Source organism: Panthera pardus, unplaced genomic scaffold (genome assembly GCF_024362965.1).
Source record: "Panthera pardus isolate Hobbes unplaced genomic scaffold, ASM2436296v1 HiC_scaffold_11, whole genome shotgun sequence".
In the NCBI taxonomy this organism is placed as follows: Eukaryota; Metazoa; Chordata; class Mammalia; order Carnivora; family Felidae; genus Panthera; species Panthera pardus.
The window spans coordinates 105,383,245-105,400,583 of record NW_026526666.1 but is presented as its reverse complement, the minus strand read 5'-3'; the positions used below and the strand labels follow the sequence as shown (position 1 = coordinate 105,400,583).

The 17,339-nt window shown below is 64.7% G+C and overlaps 2 protein-coding genes across 4 annotated transcripts; both read left to right on the top strand.

Annotated features, from left to right (window-relative positions):
- Positions 1 to 1,046: 1,046 nt before the first annotated feature.
- Positions 1,047 to 8,634, top strand: LOC109273967 (uncharacterized). Of its 3 annotated transcripts, none has more exons than XR_002083349.2 (4): positions 1,047 to 1,144; positions 5,169 to 5,328; positions 7,911 to 8,010; positions 8,396 to 8,634. XR_002083349.2 is itself a non-coding variant. In XM_053899093.1 (4 exons), exon 1 carries the CDS (start codon positions 3,048 to 3,050, stop codon positions 4,077 to 4,079), a length of 1,032 nt encoding a protein of 343 aa, XP_053755068.1. In that variant the 5' UTR covers positions 2,376 to 3,047; the 3' UTR covers positions 4,080 to 4,556; positions 5,169 to 5,328; positions 7,911 to 8,010; positions 8,396 to 8,634. The 3 variants fall into 3 exon arrangements, 2 of the variants coding, with proteins under 2 accessions (XP_053755068.1, XP_053755067.1); XM_053899093.1 differs by lacking the exon at positions 1,047 to 1,144 and adding an exon at positions 2,376 to 4,556; XM_053899092.1 differs by lacking the exon at positions 1,047 to 1,144 and adding an exon at positions 2,376 to 4,578.
- LOC128775921 (uncharacterized) lies at positions 5,363 to 7,897 on the top strand. The gene is made up of 2 exons (XM_053899094.1): positions 5,363 to 7,160; positions 7,526 to 7,897. The coding sequence occupies exon 1, from the start codon at positions 6,178 to 6,180 to the stop codon at positions 7,114 to 7,116; it is 939 nt and encodes a 312-aa protein (XP_053755069.1). The 5' UTR covers positions 5,363 to 6,177; the 3' UTR covers positions 7,117 to 7,160; positions 7,526 to 7,897.
- Positions 8,635 to 17,339: the final 8,705 nt, after the last annotated feature.

The window sequence follows — 17,339 nt, the reverse complement described above, 5'->3', positions numbered from 1 at the left end:
GGGAAGGGGCCGGAGCCGGCGCCGTGAAGGGCGGGCTCGGGGCCGTGAGGGGTCGTGAGCAAGGCGGGGTGGGCGGGGCCGTGAGGGTTGGGGGCGAAGCGGGGGCGGGGCCGTGAGGGGCGGGGGCGATGCTGAGGCGGGGCCGTGAGGGGCTGTGAGGAGCGGAGCCTTTGCAGAGGCGGGAAGGGGCCGGAGGCGGGGCCGTGAAGGGCGGGCTCGGGGCCGTGAGGGGTGGTGAGCAAGGCGGGGGTGGGCGGGGCCGTGAGGGTTGGGGGCGATGTGGGGGCGGGGCCGTGAGGGGCGGGGGGCGATGCTGAGGCGGGCCGTGAGGGGCTAGGGGCAATGGGCTGTGGGGCTGTGAGGGGCGGGGGCGTTGTAGAGGCGGGAAGGGGCCGGAGGCGGGGCCGTGAAGGGCGGGCTCGGGGCCGTGAGGGGTGTGAGCAAGGCGGGGTGGGCGGGGCCGTGAGGGTTGGGGGCGATGCGGGGGCGGGGCCGTGAGGGGCTAGGGGCAATGGGCCGTGGGGCTGTGAGGGGCGGGGGCGTTGTAGAGGCGGGAAGGGGCCGGAGGCGGGGCCGTGAAGGGCGGGCTTGGGGCCGTGAGGGCTGGCGAGCAATGCGGGGTGGGCGGGGCCGTGAGGGGCGGGGGCGGTGCGGGGGCGGGGCCGTGGAGGGTGAGGACGACGTAGAGGCGGGCAGGGGCCAGGGGCAGGGCTGTGGAGGGTTGGGGGCGATGCGGGGGCAGGGCTGTGGAGGGTGGTGGCGCTGTAGAAGCGGGCAGGAGCCAGGGGTGGGGGCGATGTGGGGGCGGGGCCGTGTAGGGTTAGGACGACGTAGAGGCGGGCAGGAGCCAGGGGCGGGGCCGTGTGGGGTAGGGGGCTGGGGAGGCGGGTAGGGGGCTGGGGAGGCGTGCAGGGGCGGGGCCGTGGAGGGTGGGGGCGGGGCTGCGGTGGGTGAACGCCGGCCCCAGCTCCCCGAGGTCCCGGAAGGGATGGGCGTTGGGGTGTGGGAAAGGAGTGGGCGGGGCGGGAGGGGCGGACGGAGGTGGATGCGGGGCGTGGTTTGGGGACGGGGTGCGAGTGCTGGCGTTTTCGGCCCCGGAAGCTAACGTGGCGGCTTCGAGGTGAGCCTTGCTCCGGGATCCACGGTGAGCGTGACGAGACAGGCACCGCTCCACATCCGCAAGTGCCGACCCTTGACCCCTGTCAGCCTCTCTGCTCACAGGGGAGGGGCCCAGGGAGGCCACAAGCCGGAGGGGACGGCGCTGGGAGAGCCACAGCTGGACCGAGCTGCGGGAGGGGAGAGGGAGGAGGGAGGAAGGATGGAGTGTGCCTGGAGGCTTGGGGCTCTGTGCCCCACCTGCTGCCCGGCAGAGGAGGGCCGGGGGTGCCGCAGACGGACACGGCTGGCGCCTGCAGCTTGTCCTGTTGGCACTAAGGAGAGTGCCAGGCTACCGGGCTGGGGAGCCACTGAGCCTACAGTGACCTTGCCCGGGAGGGCGTGGGGCGGGACGTCCGCGGCCTTGCCCTCTCCTCTGCACCCATCTCCAGGACCACCGCCCACCGAGGTGCAACCGGGCAGTGGCTGGGGCTGTGGCTCTGAGCCAGTCTCCGCGCTAACCGGAGGTCCCACCAGCTGTGGGCAGGCCCTTCCTAGTGAAGCCCCCTGGAGGCGAGCCCCTGCCCACGTCCCTGTGCCCCGCAGCCACAGGCTGCCCGAAGCTTCAGTTGGCACCCCCACCCCGCCTTCACAAGTTTCTGACCAGCTACGTCTGACAGTCTGAAATGCTCAGCTCCTTGCTGGCCCCCAAGACGCCCTGGCCTGTGGGTTTGCACAGACGGCCCTGGTGTTCACCGCTGCCAGTTGGTGGAGGTTCGGGTCCCTCACTGCCCCGTCGTGCCCACCAGCGGGTCCTGCTCGGGACTGCACCTCCCGGCATCTCTCCTGCTCAGCCTCACGAAACCATATGACCGGAAACCAGAAACCATGTGACCCAGCGTGTGTTGTTCTGGGCAGGTGGGGCCTGGGTCCACCGGTTCCGATCTTCGTTTCCCCCCTGGCGCCGCCCCGCACCCTCGCTGAGAGGACTTCGGGTTGAGGGTCAGACTGAGGAACGGCCGGCAGGTGGCGCCGTCGGCCCATCTGCTCTACGGGGTCAGGGGGTAGAATTTTAGGGATTAGGGAGTTTCACCCCAAAGAGTGAAGCTGGCTCAGGATCCAAAGATGTGGCAGAGTGACTGTGATCTCTCCCCGGGCAGGAAGGTGAAGAAGAACAGAGTGGACCTCAGGGAAGTGGCCGCCTGGGCCGGGCTTGAGGTGGCCGAGTCCAGCCCCGGTGGTGGGGGGAAACGGGGGGGGGGGGGGGGGGGGGGGGGGGGGGGGGGGGTGCTGTCCACCAGCTGGGCCTGCAGTTAAGGGGTGACTCCGTTTTTAAGCTACTGGGTGCTACTTGCTGTGTCCAGTGGCAGCCGAGCCGTGGGCCCTGCTGACCAGGAGCCGTGCTGGGCTGGTCTCTGACTCAACCTGCTGTGACTTCGGCGGGTCCTTGCTAGCTTGCAGAGAGCTTTCGCACACTTTCCACCTTAACTCCACAGACCTCCGTTTTTTCCTCTGTGAAATGGGAACACTGATAGAATTAGCTGGTATTTATTCAGAGCCCACTGTGCCAGCACAGGAGTCCCCTGGATCACAGGCTGCCCTTTGAGCAGGAGTGTGATTCCCAGCACTCACTATCCTCTGTCCCTCCTCCGGGGTGCTTGCCCTGGACCCTCTCCTGTGTCCCTCCTCCAGGGTGTTTGCTCTGGTTCCTCTCTGAGCCCTGCTGCACATCTCACCCCAGGTCCCCGCCTCATCTCCCGCTTCCACCCAGCACCACCCGCAGCCTAGTGGGCAAGCTGGTGGTCAACTTGTCTGTGTCCCCGTGCTTCATCTGGGAGGCTGGCTTCACCTGGCAGAGCCTTCCTGCTGGGGTGGCTGCTGTCCCCTCCGGCCCGGCATGCACAGGTGCTCAAGAAAACAGTGCCGGGAGGAGGGGAGGAAGGAAAACCGAGATGGGCTGGCTTGTTGCCCTAATTCTAAGATGCTCCCACTGTGTGACTCCCTGTCCCGAATCCCCAGGCCTCAGGGTCCTCCTGTTAGATACCGGGTGGGGTGTGCCCTTGTCCTGGGACTGGGAGGGGGACTGTTCCCCGGGGCAGGATGCCCACCCTGGGGACGGGAGGTTGAGGGACACAGGACGCTGGAGAAAGCTGCGTGCGTGTCCAGACAGCCACACGCCTGGGTGCTGGGCCTGGGCCCCTGACTGGGCAGGTGCCCTGGGGGTGGAGGGCAGAGGTGGGCACTGCTTCCTTTTGTGGGGAGCGGCTCTCAGACAAACCCGGAGAACAGGTTTGTCCACCCCCGTGGCCGCCCCGGAGGCCTGGAGGCCCAGAAATGCCCCTCACTGCACCGACTGGCACTCGCGTGCGGTGGCACACACACAGAGTGGGCGTGGGGTGGGGGCAGGCTGGGGAGGGGAGGGAGGCCCCGGGTGCAGATGGGCAGCACCTCCAGGACCGAGCAGGGGACCCCCGCCAGCCCCTCGAGCAGAGACCTCGTTCAGCCAAGCAGTGGTCCCACAGCAGGAGGCTCGGCAGCTGGGGTCAGGACAAGGGGCCAGAGTGCAGAGCCCAGGTTGGGGGCTTGGGCTTGCCTGCGAGGTCGTGTCAGTGGTTCCAGGGCATAGGCGAGTGGCTGGGGCCAGTGCGTCCCTGTGCTCGTCAGGGATGGGACTGTCTTGGCAGAGTTGCGTGTCCGACGAAGCAGAGTCCGCCTGGGGTTCTGGGCTCTGGCCCATGGTCAGGGTTTCAAGGGAGCCAGGACAGGAGTCTGCACTTGGGGGGCCGAGGAAGGTAGGGGCAGAGCTAAGAAATCAAAGCTCAGAGAGACTGTGCCTTGTTCAAAGCAGGCACCCGGTGATCCCAGGTCTGTCTGGCCCCACATCTGTACCCCAATGGTTCTGCCTGTTGCTGGGTGGGGGTGGCTGTCCATGTATGCATGGCCGTCATCCTGGGCTGAGCCGCTTGGGCCCAGGGAAGAGATGATCCAGGAGGACTTCCTGCATGAGGAGGCTTTGCACCGGCAGAAGGAGAGGGAGGGCTCTATCCAGAGAAGAGGCTGGGGTGATGGGTCACCCTCCTGGCCTCCCGTGGGGGTCGGGGGAGAAAGGAAAGGAGGGAAAGAAAGGCCAGGCCCCCGCGGCGTGGGGTGCCCCGAAGAGTGGGGACTCATGGGCACCAGGAGGGCCAGACAGGGAGGCCTCCGCAGGGCCACGGGCCGGGCGGGGTGTTGAGAGCAGTACAGAAAACCCGTACGTGCACTCCACTCACTCCAGCCAGGGGAGCGGCCTCCATCCCGGGAGCAGGGAGGTCAGGCCGTGTCCTGGGGCCATTTCCTGGGTGGCGCTGGGGGCCGGGCGGCCACTTTCGAGAGACCGTGTGCTGGAGCCTCCTCGGAGACACCCTCCTGTGGCGCCACTGCCTTCGTCCTAGCGGGGACCCGGTTGCCGCGTCTGCGCAGCGGTACAATCCTGGGGGACCCTGGGTAGGTCCGTACCTTTCCTGGGCTTCGGTTTCCGCGTCTGCCGGGTGGGCCCTGGGGGGCTTCAGTGCCGCATCCAGTTGGTTCTGAATGCGGGGTTGGCAGATTTGTCCCAATTCACAGAGATCGGTGGCTGCCAAGGGCACCAGCACCCCCCCGCCCCCGCTCCTCTGGCCACCTCACGTCAGTGAACCAGAAAGAGGCGTGTGGGATATTTTAGTTAGCGGGGCGGGTGCTCCTGCGGGCAGAGGGGCCCCAGCGCAGCCCACTGTGGCCCAAGTCCTCCCGCAGGCAGAGGGCAGTGGGAGCCCCGGGCCTGCTGGAGGCCAGTGGGCAGGAGCTGAGGCCTCCAGCGACAGGCTCTGGGTATTTCTGCCCCTGCGCACACCGTTGTGGCTCATTTATCAGACAGGTGTGACCTACCAAAACGTGTCACCAAAGGCCAGGGCCGAGTGGGGACCCGATGGGGTGCAAGTTGACCGTTGCATTTGGTAGCTCTGGGCATGTGGTGGGGGTGCCCACCCTTACAGGTCAGCGCCGCGTCCCTGCCCCACCGTCCCCTGCAACACCGGACTCTTCTCTCCCTGTTCCAGAGCCTTCAGAGGCTCCCCAGCACGCGGAGGAGAGAGTTCTAGGTCTGACCTTGGCACTGGAGGCCCCTGCGGATATTGTGAGCACCTTGAAGAGTGGGGAGGCGGGAACACAGGTGCCCTGTTTGGTGACCGCTGGCCCCACCCGGGAGGCCGTCTGCAGGTACCGTCTTGTCCAGGACTGTCCCGTGACTCAGTCACAACCCCGCTCCATGTGTCTCCCCAGGCATAATCCCTGTTCACGGTCTTTTACGACCGCCAAGGGACTACTTTGCTGCCTGCTTCCTTAAGACGTGAGCCCTGTGAGTGTGGCACTTCCGGGGGATCACTGCGGTGCTCCCCATTCGGGGCATCACAGGTTTTCCTGAACAAACACAGAAAGGAATGACCCCCATTTCAGTGCTGAGGGCAGGAAGGGGTGCCACCAGACAGCTGCCCTTGGGATGGAGGCTGGCAGCATCCTTGGAATCTTCTCCCATCTCCTCCTGTCCTCCCTCTGTGGCCCGGCAGCAGAAGAGACCTTCCAAGGTGGCCTGGGGTGCCTTCGGGTGAGGAGGAGCCGGGTGGGCGGGACTCTTAGAAGGTGTCTCCTCTCAAAATCTCCGCTGGAGATGGTGCTCCTGCTGCCCTGTTGTGCCTGCGGGACAGCACGTGTCCCCAGGCTGTCCACAGGGGTGGGGGCAGTGGGTGAGCACGGGTGCAATTCCTCCAGCCTCGCTTGGCCCTGGGCCCCTGCCTGGGAGCACCAAGGCAGGGGAGGGGAGCTCATGCATCAGCTTGGGCAGCTGGAGGAGGCATTCAGGGGAGGCCAGGCCTGTGGGCTCGGAACCCACCACCGTCTCTGATAAGACAGTAGCGTCTTGTGGAGGGGGCCGAGGATGGGGGATAGGTCTGCAGACTGTGGGTGAGGGTGGGCCTGGGTGCAAGCGTCTGGCCCTGTCCCCAGGTTGGCCTAGAACCCTATGGGCAGGGCTGAAAGCCTTGGGCACCCCAGGGGAGTGCAGCACGGAGCATGGAGTGGGGCAGGGGACGGCCAAGGTGGCCCCAGCCTCGGGTGGGGCATTTACCCCCCCCCCCCCCGGAGCCTCTTTCCTGCCTTGTGCAACATGGGGGTGACACGTTCCTACTGCCTTTTGTTCCCACAGCCGCTCCTGTGCCCATGCCTGTCCCGGCTCCCCCTCTCCCAGGCAGGAGCCCCCCCTCCTCAAGCCCTGCTACTCTCAGCTTGGCCTTACCCAGGCCTGCTCTGTGTTGCGGCTGCCCAGCACCCCTGCGCCCCCACCCTGGGCCCGACACCCTCGTGGCACTAACATCTTTGCTGCCCAAAGACCCTGGGGTCTGCTTCCCATCCCTCCCCGTCCGTCTGTCACCAGTGGCTCCAACGACCAGTCCTCGATGCCCTGCCCTCAGCCATGTGCCCACCCTTGAGCAAACCCTTTTCAAGAGAGTGAGCTTCCTCCCCACTTCCTCTCCCCACCCCCTGCTGTCCACCCCGACCCAGAACACAGCACCCCCATGGCCAGGTCTCCCAGCCTGTGGTCTTCAGTGCCCCGCCCCCCCAACCCCCCCACCCAGGTCCCGTGAGGCCTCCTCGGCCCCCTTGCGGGCTGCTCTGGCCTGCCCGCTTCCACACCCTCACCCAGCCGGCCACCCCAGGTCCTGGTGGGTCCCGGATGTGCTGTTGGCAGAGGCCTTGAATGGTGCAGTCACGGTGGATGTTCACGGCCTGAGGGGCCGGCAGAGGGAGACGAGGCTTCTGATGTGTTGTTGGCTATGTGCCCACCCAGCACTGGGATGTGGGAAGCCACCGCCAGCCTCCTCTGGGGGTGGGAGGACAGAGGGAGGAGCCGGAACAGGTGTCCCCAGCTGTGGAGGTGCCCTTCAGTTGAAGAGTGTGCTCCCTCAGCTGCCCCAGGCTAATCCTGGGAGGACTGGGACACGAAGGTCCTAGCCAGCCCTGGGCCCACGGACCAGAGGGCCCTTCCTGCCACAGGGGTTTTGCACATGCTGTCCCTGCTGCCTGAAGTGTCCCCTCCTGCCAAGGGTCCTACTCACAGCCGGGCCCCTCTGAGCCCCGTCACGCCCTCTGCTATGGGGCTTTGTGGCAGCTGCCTGGTTGGTCCAGGGTCGGGGTGGGTGCAGAGACCCCACCTGTCTACCTCAGTGTCTCTGATCATTGGGTCAGGAGCTCAGTAAGTGCTGGGTTAAGGACACAGGGACGTAGGGACTGCGTCTCCTTCCTCCTGCCCCAAGCCTTGACTTACCTCTTTCTGTCAGCAGACTCCTGCCCCCACCCCAAAGACTCAGCAGCTCATCTGGGCTGCGGGGGGGGCCGTCAGATGGAGACTTTCCGGGCAGAGTCTCTGCTGTCCCTGGGCTGTATGCTTCCTTTTTAATCCCCCTGTGCTGTGGCGTGGAGACGAAACTATTGCCCTGAAGTTCCCGCCGGGAGCTGCCTGTTGGGCCCAAGTGACCCTCCCGAGTGGAGAAGGTGGGGTTCAGGCAGGAGGGGCACTGGGGCCCAGTCTGCTGGTAGGTTGTGGGTTCTTCCCGGGATCATCTTTGTGGGGTGAAACCCGGTTATTTTGGCCCTGCCCCGATGGGGTGTTGTTCCTGGTACAACATGGGAAAGAGTCCCTGGGGGTGGGGGTCCCAGAGCATGAAGACTGGGAGGGGCCTGTGTCTGCTCGCCAGGCTGGGCTTCTCCCTGAGACCCCCCCAGTTCCTCAGTAATCTCTTCTGCAGGCCTCGGGCGCAGAGAGCAGCGGGGACCCCTCCTCACCACGTCTCGACCCCACTCTTGACTGATAATGGATTGCCATTTGCCCGTCCGGTCCCCCCTTAGGTGCATCTTTTGGGTTTTTGTGTTTTTTTGTTTTTGTTTTTGTTTTTGTATCTTTCAGCATGGATAGTGTTACTTTGCTGCGATTTTTAAAAATCCGTATTAGCAGTGCACAGGGTGGTCTCCGGACCCCTTTCCGATCTGAGCAGCTGTCGGCGACCCCGAAGTGTGTTGTGCAGTGGAGCCTGAGCCGCTCACACCGGCTCACGAGCCGGCTATGAGGTCTCCGGTAATTCTGAGAGCGGGTTGTCACACGCGGCCGTTATTAAAATCAAATTAAACTAATTAAATTATGTAAAACATATAAATTATAAGAAAAGCAAGGTAATGAACACTCTTGCTTCCTGATTATTCACATCTTGCTGTTATCTGCGCCCGTATCTTGTAGCTCACGCCTGTGCCCTCCGCCCAGCGGAAGTGCGGGAGGACCGGACGTGACCCCGTTTCCTCCCAGCTGGAAACTGGCTGCCGCGGGCGTATTCACGTGGAAATTGGCAAACACCGCCCATCAGGGCTTTCACCCCCACCGGGCTGGTTGGTAAATCTGGACCAGCACATCCCTGGTTATTAGCACTTAACACATACTACGTTAGATATTGAGACTAATCATTAAAAACATTTTGTTGAGGGGCGCCTGGGTGGCACAGTCGGCTAAGCGTCCGACTTCAGCCAGGTCACGATCTCGCGGTCCGTGAGTTCGAGCCCCGCGTCAGGCTCTGGGCTGATGGCTCGGAGCCTGGAGCCTGTTTCCAATTCTGTGTCTCCCTCTCTCTCTGCCCCTCCCCCGTTCATGCTCTGTCTCTCTCTGTCCCAAAAATAAATTAAAAAAAAAAAAACGTTGAAAAACAATTTTTTAAAAAACATTTTGTTGATGCAGTCTCGCTGACTAACAACCAAGTGATGATGTGCGAACATGAAGAACATTTTTTGTATTTTATGGAAGTAGGGTTGACGTGCGGTCTGACATTAGTCCTTAGTTTCAGGTGCCCAGCGTAGTGACCGGGCAATTGTGTAAAATACTCAGGGCTCGCTGCCATCATGTTATTACAATCTACGGACCGTGTTCCCCGTCCTGTACTTCCCATCCCTGTGACTCCTTTATCTTGTAACTGGAAGTTTGTACCTCTTAATCCCCTTTATCCATTTTCTCCATCCCCCCCCCCCCCCCGCCACCCGCCTCCCCTCTCACAACCACCTGTTCTCAGTACTTACCAGTCTGTTTCTTTGTTCGTTGGTTTGGCGTTTCAGATTCTGCGTGCGAGTGGACTCGTATGGCTTTTGTCTTTGTGTGTCTGCCTTATTTCACGTAGCGTAATGCGCTGTGGCTCCGGCCGTCTTGCTGCAGGTGGCCGGGGTTCATTCTTTTTATGGCTGAGTAATAGTCCCGCGTGCGCGCATGCCCGGTCCTTCTCCATTCCCCTACGGGTGGACGCCAGAGGGCGCTCGCACACCTTGGCTGTTGTAAATGGGGCTGCGGTAAACATCGGGGTGCGTGTACCTTTTCGAATTAACGTTCTCATTTTCTTTGGGGAAATACCCAGTAGCATTCCTATTTATAATTTTTGAGGAACCTCCATATTGTTTTCCACAGTGGCTGCACAAACTTAGGTTAATATAAATAGATTTTTATGAAAATAACTTTTTTTTCCCAAAACGAATTCGGCGAGAAGAGCGGTATTGCTTTGTCTTGTCACGAGTGTCCGGAACGGGGGGCAGGAGGAAGGGGGCCGGGCTCTGGATGCGCTGCTGCGCCGCGGCCGCCACAGCGTGCGTTCACAGCGTGCCCGTCGGGGTGGAAAGCTCTCGAGGAGACCCACCTCCTTGCACGCGGGCATGTGCGTCCCTCGCCGCCGTGGCAAAGCCACAGAGACGATGACGCTTGGCGGAGGTGGTGGCGGGTGAAAGCCCGAGCCTGGCAGTGCCCGTTTGGGGTTCTGTTACGTGAGCCCCGTCGGTGGGTCTTTGGCTGTGAGTGGATCTCTACCTGGGCAGGATTTGGGGCATCTGGAAGCCGCTGGTCGCTGAGTGCGGCAGAGTTCCCGCACGTCCACGCGTCGCGTGGTCTCTCCTGAACGTCGCCACTGGTGCCGTGAGAAAAAGCCTCAAATATTCGGAAGCCGTCAGACTCGCAGTGGTGGATACACATTCTCCAAAATGCTCATTTTTACCGAAGCTCGAATTTCATCGCTGGCAACGGAGCTCATCACTCGGTCGTCACTTTGCTTTTAGGTGGCAGGCTCGCCGTATGCTGTTTGGAGAAACCCGCCGCCAGATGTTGCACATGCCCGTGCCTTCCAACAGTCTGTCTGCCGTGGTTCCTTCCAGCAAAGACTGCTGCCTGCGCCTCGCGGCCCGCGGGCCTGGCATCTGCGCCGGAACCCCTCCTCTTGAGAAACCCCCGGCTCTCTCACACAGGATACGGACAAGAGCTGAGGTTTCACAGAATTCACGTTTTGGAATTTCCCAGGGCAACGGCTTCTTCGGTGTTTAAATCTGCGCGGTGACAGGGGGCCCGATGGGACGACCCAGGGCCATTTGGAGCCGCTGCCTGGCTCTGTGCTGGCTGTTATCCACCGTCGCACAGATGTGGGCACGGGGAGGAGCGGGGTGGGGGGTTAGTATGGAAATAGTGCAGACTTCTACCCCCCGGGGGTTCTGGGCCACCAGGGGCTCCGTGGGCCTCATGTTGGAAGCACTGCTCTCCCGCACGCTTCGTTCTGGTCTCTGCTTCCTCTGCTCAATACTATGCTCTCAAGACGCTGCTTGTCCCCAGGACCTCATGCCGTGTGTTTATTCCATGTGTGTGTCCCCCAGCGGTCAGGGCTGCTGGGAACATCTTCCCCCACTCCTCGGGGGCCAGTGCCAAGCTGGCTGAGTGACCCCCCCCACTTTTACCTGGGGCTTGACCCTTGACAAAAGCCCCTCCCTCGGGACCTAGCGTGAGGGCTCAACTCTGTGAGACCAGCCCCTGGGCCAGCTCACTCCTGCCCACCCTCCTCGAGCAGGGGGCCGGGGCAGGGCGCTTCCCGCCACGGCCTCGGAGTCAGGGCTGCTGGGTTCTCTGTGTGATGTGCCCGGCCTGGCTTTGGGCAGCTCAACAGCTTGGCGGGGGGGGAGTGGCCCCCTCATCATCTGTGTTCTCATCCGCTAAGTCAGGGGTGGGTAGAGGGTCCAGCTTCAGACTGGCCAGCCTCGGGGGTGCCCTGACCTGCCTCCCCGTCGCTGGGGCTCCTCCATCGGAGGCTGTGCTGGAGAGGCAGGGTTGTAGGAACCGGTGCCAGGGGGCGCTGGCGGGCAGCGAGGTGCCCTGCTGGAGAGGAGACCCGTCAGGGGAAAGGGACAGCTGGAGTGGAGGACCCTGGCTACTGGGTCCCGAGACGAGGAAGGGGTTGGGGGGCAGGCAGACCGTCTCCTTGATTTCCAGGTCCCTCATCGTATGAGATTTTCAGGCCCTCAGACCAGGTGTCCAGCCGGGTGGGACCCCAGGGGAAAGTGGGCAGTGGGTCTAGAAAAAGTCAGGTGGGATGTCTGGAGTCTGGTGGCCGGTGGGGCCTGGGGCTGGTTAGGACGCCCTATCGCTACACCCCCGCCTCCAGAGGCCGGGGCTCCCACCTCTGCCTGGCTCCCCACCCCTGGGGTCTTTCTGAGCCAGGGGACGCCCGTGGAGTGACACAGAGGATGTCGGGAGCAGGCCGGGGCTTGCGGTGGCCCCCGGGGAACTCCTCTGGCCAGCCAGCCGCTCTGCAGGGCACGGCAGGGGCACTGTGGACATTGGAGGCGAGTTGTCAGGGGTGGAAGTCACTGAGGGTCCACGCCAGCCCTCCCTGTGGGCAGAGCACTACGGACTGACAAGTGCAGGCCAAATGGCAACCACTTTGTCCTCTGGGGGCTCCGCGGGCGGGGGCTGGCCATTTTGTGGAGGTGGGCGTACCTCTGGGCATGAGCACCGCGCCCTTGGCACTTGGGCTCGGGGCTGGGCCGCTCTCTGGCCTCTCTGGGCCCGGGCTGTATGTCTTGATTAAACAGGCCGACGCTGGAGGACAGGGGTCAAGTGGACCCAGCCCGGCACTGAACGATGTCATCCATGACCGGTCACCCGTGGGCAGTGGCCAGTTCCCAGGACTCGACGTTGGCATCTGGATGGGGGTCTGAGCAAGCTGAAGGCCTGGCACCAGAGGGCCCCCCTCCTCGGCCTGGGGCTCTGCGAGGAGGAGCAGGCCTGGCTGGGGACAGCCCCACAACACCATCCCCTGGGGCTCCTCCCGCCCGCAGCCCCCACCCCACAAGGCTGCTGACCCCGCCGCAGGCCCGTGGACTGTAGGGGCCGGGTGTGTCCGAGGGGTGCCACGAGGGGCCCTGGCGTGGTCTGAGGGGCAGGGGCGGGTGGTGAGGGGCTCAGCTCACACGGCAAGGTGCAGCCGGGCCCGTGCCAACGGCTGACCTCATGGTCCTCAACGGCCTTGTCTCGGCTTGCGGTGTGGTGCTGTTGCCTAATTAGGTTCTACCGCGCCAGTCCCGCCGAGCCCCACGCCCGGCCTGTGCTTGCAGACGTGTTCAGGCACGGATCCTGGGCTCCCGTTGCAGCAGGAAGCCGCCGTGCCTACTCGGAACCCGGCAGTAGCCGGCTGAGACGGTGGCAGGAGCTCGCTCTGGCCTCGTGGGCTGTGTGGCCGGCGGCCTCGGGTGAGCTCGGGCCGGGGGACCCCACAGCTTCGGGTGAACCTGGAGCCAGGGCGTCTGGAGGGGTGACCGGGGGTGGAGGGCGGGCCTGTGAGAGGCTGTGGCAGGCACAGCAGGGCTGGGGCCGGAGGGGCCCCGTGAGTCCTGGCGCCCTGGCCTTCGGGCTGCCGGGTGCCCACGCCCCGTGCTCTTCGGGGGCGTAGGACCCCAGGGAGCTCCTGGCCGGCTAGTTCTAGGTCAGTTGCCGGTCTTGGATGGGAGAGGCCGGGTGGAGGCCGAGGGGCTGAAGTAGGCGGGGTGAGGGAGGGATAGACCCCCGGGGGGGGCGGAGGGAGCCCCAGAGGCCTGGGCTTCAGGAGAGTCATGCGCTAAGCCTGACCCACGGGGACCTCGGGAGAGGGCCTGCCCACCTTCGGTTCATTTGCCTACTCGGGCAGAGCATGTGGCTCTGGGTGGCTGGAGGGGCCAGGTATCCTGATGTCCACCCGGGGGCCAAGCCCAGAAGCTCTGTCCTGGGCCCAGTGGCCTCCCACCTCGGCCTCTGCGGCCTCTCTCTAGCTCCCAGGGAGGAAGAAGTCTCTGGAAGGAGCTGGTCCGGCGTGTGTGGGGGAGGTGGATGGATGGAGTGGGGGCTCCAAGTAGGAGAGGAGCCTGCGCACAGGCCGGCGGGACTAAGACTTGGGGAGGGGGCGCCAGGAGGCAGGTGGAGCCTGGGCCACTCAGGGGCTCAGACACCAAAGTGGCTCCATCTGCTGCATAGACCCACAGGTGGCCTGAGCCGCCGGGCTGGGGGTGACGGTGCCGTGGGAGCCGAGGGCTGTGGAAAGGGTCCAGGGGCAGCCTCCTCGGGCCGCTCCTGTGGCCCGGGGTCACCCCTCTGAGGCCCAGGGCTGGCGAGCACCCCCCAGCACCATCGTGGCAGAAAGGGCTGGCTGGTGTCTGTGAAATGCTGCCTGTTTTGCCTTTGAACTTCATCGAGTTCAGGAAAAGTCCCAGCACAGAACAACAGTCGCTCTTTAGTGATGGAGCCATTGCTACGGTCACCAGCCCCCTGGCTTCACCCACTCCTCACCAGGGGGGGGCCGTTTATCCCTGAGGGGTGGTGAGCAGGACGGCCATACAGCGGTGCCCTGCAACCCCACCCTGGCATTGGCCTGGATGCCTGGCCAGGCTTCGCCCACCCACCCGCCGCCCTGCTCTCTCTAGGTGTGTGATGAACCACAGGCCCAGTCCCCACTCCGGAGGGGGACACCAGGGACCCGGGGGGCAGAGGGACCTCAGAACGGCGTCTCCCTGCCTCCCTCGGGTGGCTGGCCCCAGCTGGTGACCCAGGCCAGCCACACCTCTCCCCTGCTGCCCTCACCGCCGAGAGCCCCGCACCCGTCCGTGATGGCTCCCCCGCTGGAGGACCCAGGGCCCGATCCGGAGAGTGGACAGTTTTTCCTGAACATCAATATTCTGCCTGTGGGTGAGTGAGGTGGTTCTGAGTCCCAGCCTCCCTCCCGGGAGAGCGAGCTCTGCCTGCTTCCTCGGAACAGGCGGGCTGCCGTGGGTGGGGGGCCCCGTGCGTGATGGCAAGAGTGGCTGGTGTGCACCTGTCCCCAGTGCACGAGGTTGACATGTCTTTGGTGGTCTTTGTCCGAGATGGGGGGCTGAGGTGGCCCCACCCGAGGTCCCTGGCTTCTTCTAGTTGAATGGGGACTGTGGCACCTCGGGTGGGTCTAGGGGGCGGCTCCCAGTGGCTTCAGGCAAAGGCAAGTTGCAAGCAGCTCCAGGGCTGGGGGTGGGGGACAGGGGCCCGAGCAAGGCCACTCCCCTGGTCCCTCCCCTCAAGGGCCAGGGCAAGGGGCGGCAGATGGGACAGACTTCCTTTTAGGAAGACCGCTTTGGGACTGCCGGCTGGCCCACCAGCCCCGTCCATCTCGTCAGACCCCTGGGAACCTGGGCCGACTTGGGGCTTCTCAGCACAGCTGGGCTGTGCACCCCAGGGAGGCTCTGGGCACCTCGGGGCCCGTCGCCTCTGTGCCTTCCTGTGGCCCGCTGGCAGTGACATTCGTGGTCTCTGGAGCGGGGCGATGATGCTTTGGCGCCTACCGTCTCTGCCTCTCGGCTTCGGGAAGATGGGACAGTGGTGCAGACGCTGTGAAGTGCTCGCGTCTCGGGCGGGTGGCCGGATAAGGATCTGGCCACGCGACCGCCACCGTGTATCCGTTCGAGGCGTTTCCGCTTCCGGCGTTTGGGTTTACGCAGGTGCACAGGTGCACAGGTGAGCCTGGCCAGGTGTGAGAGCCCCTTGCCCGAGGGAAGGGTGGGAGCCGGCTGCACCCGCAGACGTGGCTCCGGCGTCTCTCCCGCTGTATAATTTGCTCCGTGTTCCGCCGGGGATCTGCCGGCTGTGAGCTGCAGGCCGGGCCCGGGCTCCCCGGGAGGTGGGGGCTTCTCCCCTTGGGGCCCAGAGCCGTCGGCCGCGGTGTCCTGAGGACCCGGCATGGTGGGCTGAACTGCGGCCACCAGGGAGTGTCCGGCCCCAGCCCCGGGCCTCGGGCCTCGGCTCAGCTGCTCCCTGCCGGCCGCGGACTCGGCAGCCGCTGCTCCAGGGTACGGGGGTGCCCGGAGGCTGCTGGCACCCACCGGTGTGGCAGAGCCCGGGCGTGTGGCCGGTCCTCTCCCTGCGCCTGTCCCCTGTCCCGGCAGCGCAGCCTCTGCCCGCACGTGCGGGGGCCCTGCCGGCTCTTGGCTCCTTCTGGCTCCTCCTGGGCAGACACAGCCCGCGGCGGACCCTGACTCAGCTCTCCTGGGAGGTCAGGAGGACAGCGCACCCTCACCCCCGCGAGGGCTGTGGCTCGGGGAGGTGGTGCGTGCCCACGCGGACCCGCTCTCCCTGAGGCCGGCTGCTGCTTGCCCTGGGGCTGCCCCTCGGGACAGCAGTGGTGGCAGTGAGCGTGGGCGTGAATCGGCACGCCCGCCCGCGAGGGTCTGTGCACGCGTGTGCGCGTGCGTGTGTGTGTGGAGTGGGTTGTGTGCATGTGCTCTGTGCGCCCCGGAGAGCCGGACCCGGCCCGTTCTCCCACATTCCCCAGACGTGCCCCAACGGGTCTCCTCCGCCGAGGGGACATGTCTGCTCGAGGCCCACTGCCCCCTGCCCAGGCTCTGGGCCCTGCTGCTCAGCTCAGTCTGGAATGGACGCCCGGAGAGGGCGGTGGCCGCAGAGCAGGCTGCTGAGCCCGGGCAGGGCCGCGGGGCGGAGGAGGGGGCCCCCACCCGTGGCCTGCCGTCCCCACCTCGTGCTCTCCTCGTGGTGCTCCCTGTGCTCTCTGTCCCCTCCACGCCTGACTTGCCGATGCTGGTGTGTGACACAAGTCCCCGTGCTTGGCTCTGGGCCGAGGGCCGGGGTGGCGGCGCTCCGTCTGGCCCTGGAGGGCCTTCCAGAAGGCTCCCTGAGGCAGCCTCACTGAACAAGAGAGGTTTTCCAGCCAAGAGGGCAGGAGATAGCCTCAAAGCCTGTGAAGCAGGTCAGCCTGTCCTGGAGGCTGTTTGGGGACAGTGGGCAGCTGCAGGTTGTGTCTCCCTGACATTCGGGAGGCTCCTTCTGGCTTTGGACTGAAGTATGTCCGGGTTCCCTTGAGCCATGGCGCCTGGCTTGGCTGATGCCAGCTCTGTCCCAGGTGGGGGTGGGGTGGTGGGGGGGAGCAGTGCCCAGGAGGGGCGTGCCTCGGGCCTGCTCTGGGGCCCTGGCCTCTTGGGCTTCGGGACCTGGGTCGGTGGCTTGCACGGAGCCTGTGCCGTCACCCAGCACCTGCTCTGGGCCGCCCTCACTGGGACTCACAGCCACCGTGCCCACGATGGGGTGCAGGTCCCCAAGTTCCAGTTTAGTCCACTCTGGAGGGGGAGAAGACCCAGCTACCCGCCGGAGCTGGGGGCGGGGTGGGCCGTATGGGGCCCAGCCCCAGAGCCAGAGCCAGTGGGACGGTGTCAGGAAATGTGGCAGTGGCCACGGCAGATTGCTTACCCCACTTCTCGTGTGTCCGTGGTAACGGGTCTCACTGAGAGCCAGTTAATCCCCTCCCACAGGTAAAGGGCTGGGGGTGCCGGGTGCCGTGCCTGCTGCACCCAGAGAGTGGGGTGAGGTGGAGACTTGAGCTCCCAGGTTTGGGGAGCAGTCGGCCTCTTCACGCCTCTGGGGTCGTGGATGCCAGCCAGGAAGGGATGGAGCCAGACAGGCAGAGTTGGGCTGGACAGACACAAAGGGCCTCTCCTGGGCAGGGGGGGAGGGGGGGGGCGGCTAGGCTCTTGTGGGGGCTGAGTGGGCATGGCCCCCTGGTCACAGACTGGCACTCTCTCCAGGGCTTTGGAGGCTGGGGTCTGTGCTTTGGGAGGTGCAAGGGGCCTGGGGCATCAGGTTCATCCATGCTCCCATGTGGCGTACACGGAGAGGAGATCCACAAAGGGCTTCTCTAAAGGAGCCGGGCATAGGCGCGCCTGGGTGGCTCAGTCGGTTAAGCATCCGACTTTGGCAGGTCATGATCTCGCGGGCCATGAGTTCGAGCCCGGCGTCGGCTCGGCTCGGAGCCTGGAGCCTGTTTCTCCCTTTCTCTCTGCCGCTCCCCCGTTCATGCTCTGTCTCTGTCTCAAAAATAAATAAACGTTAAAAA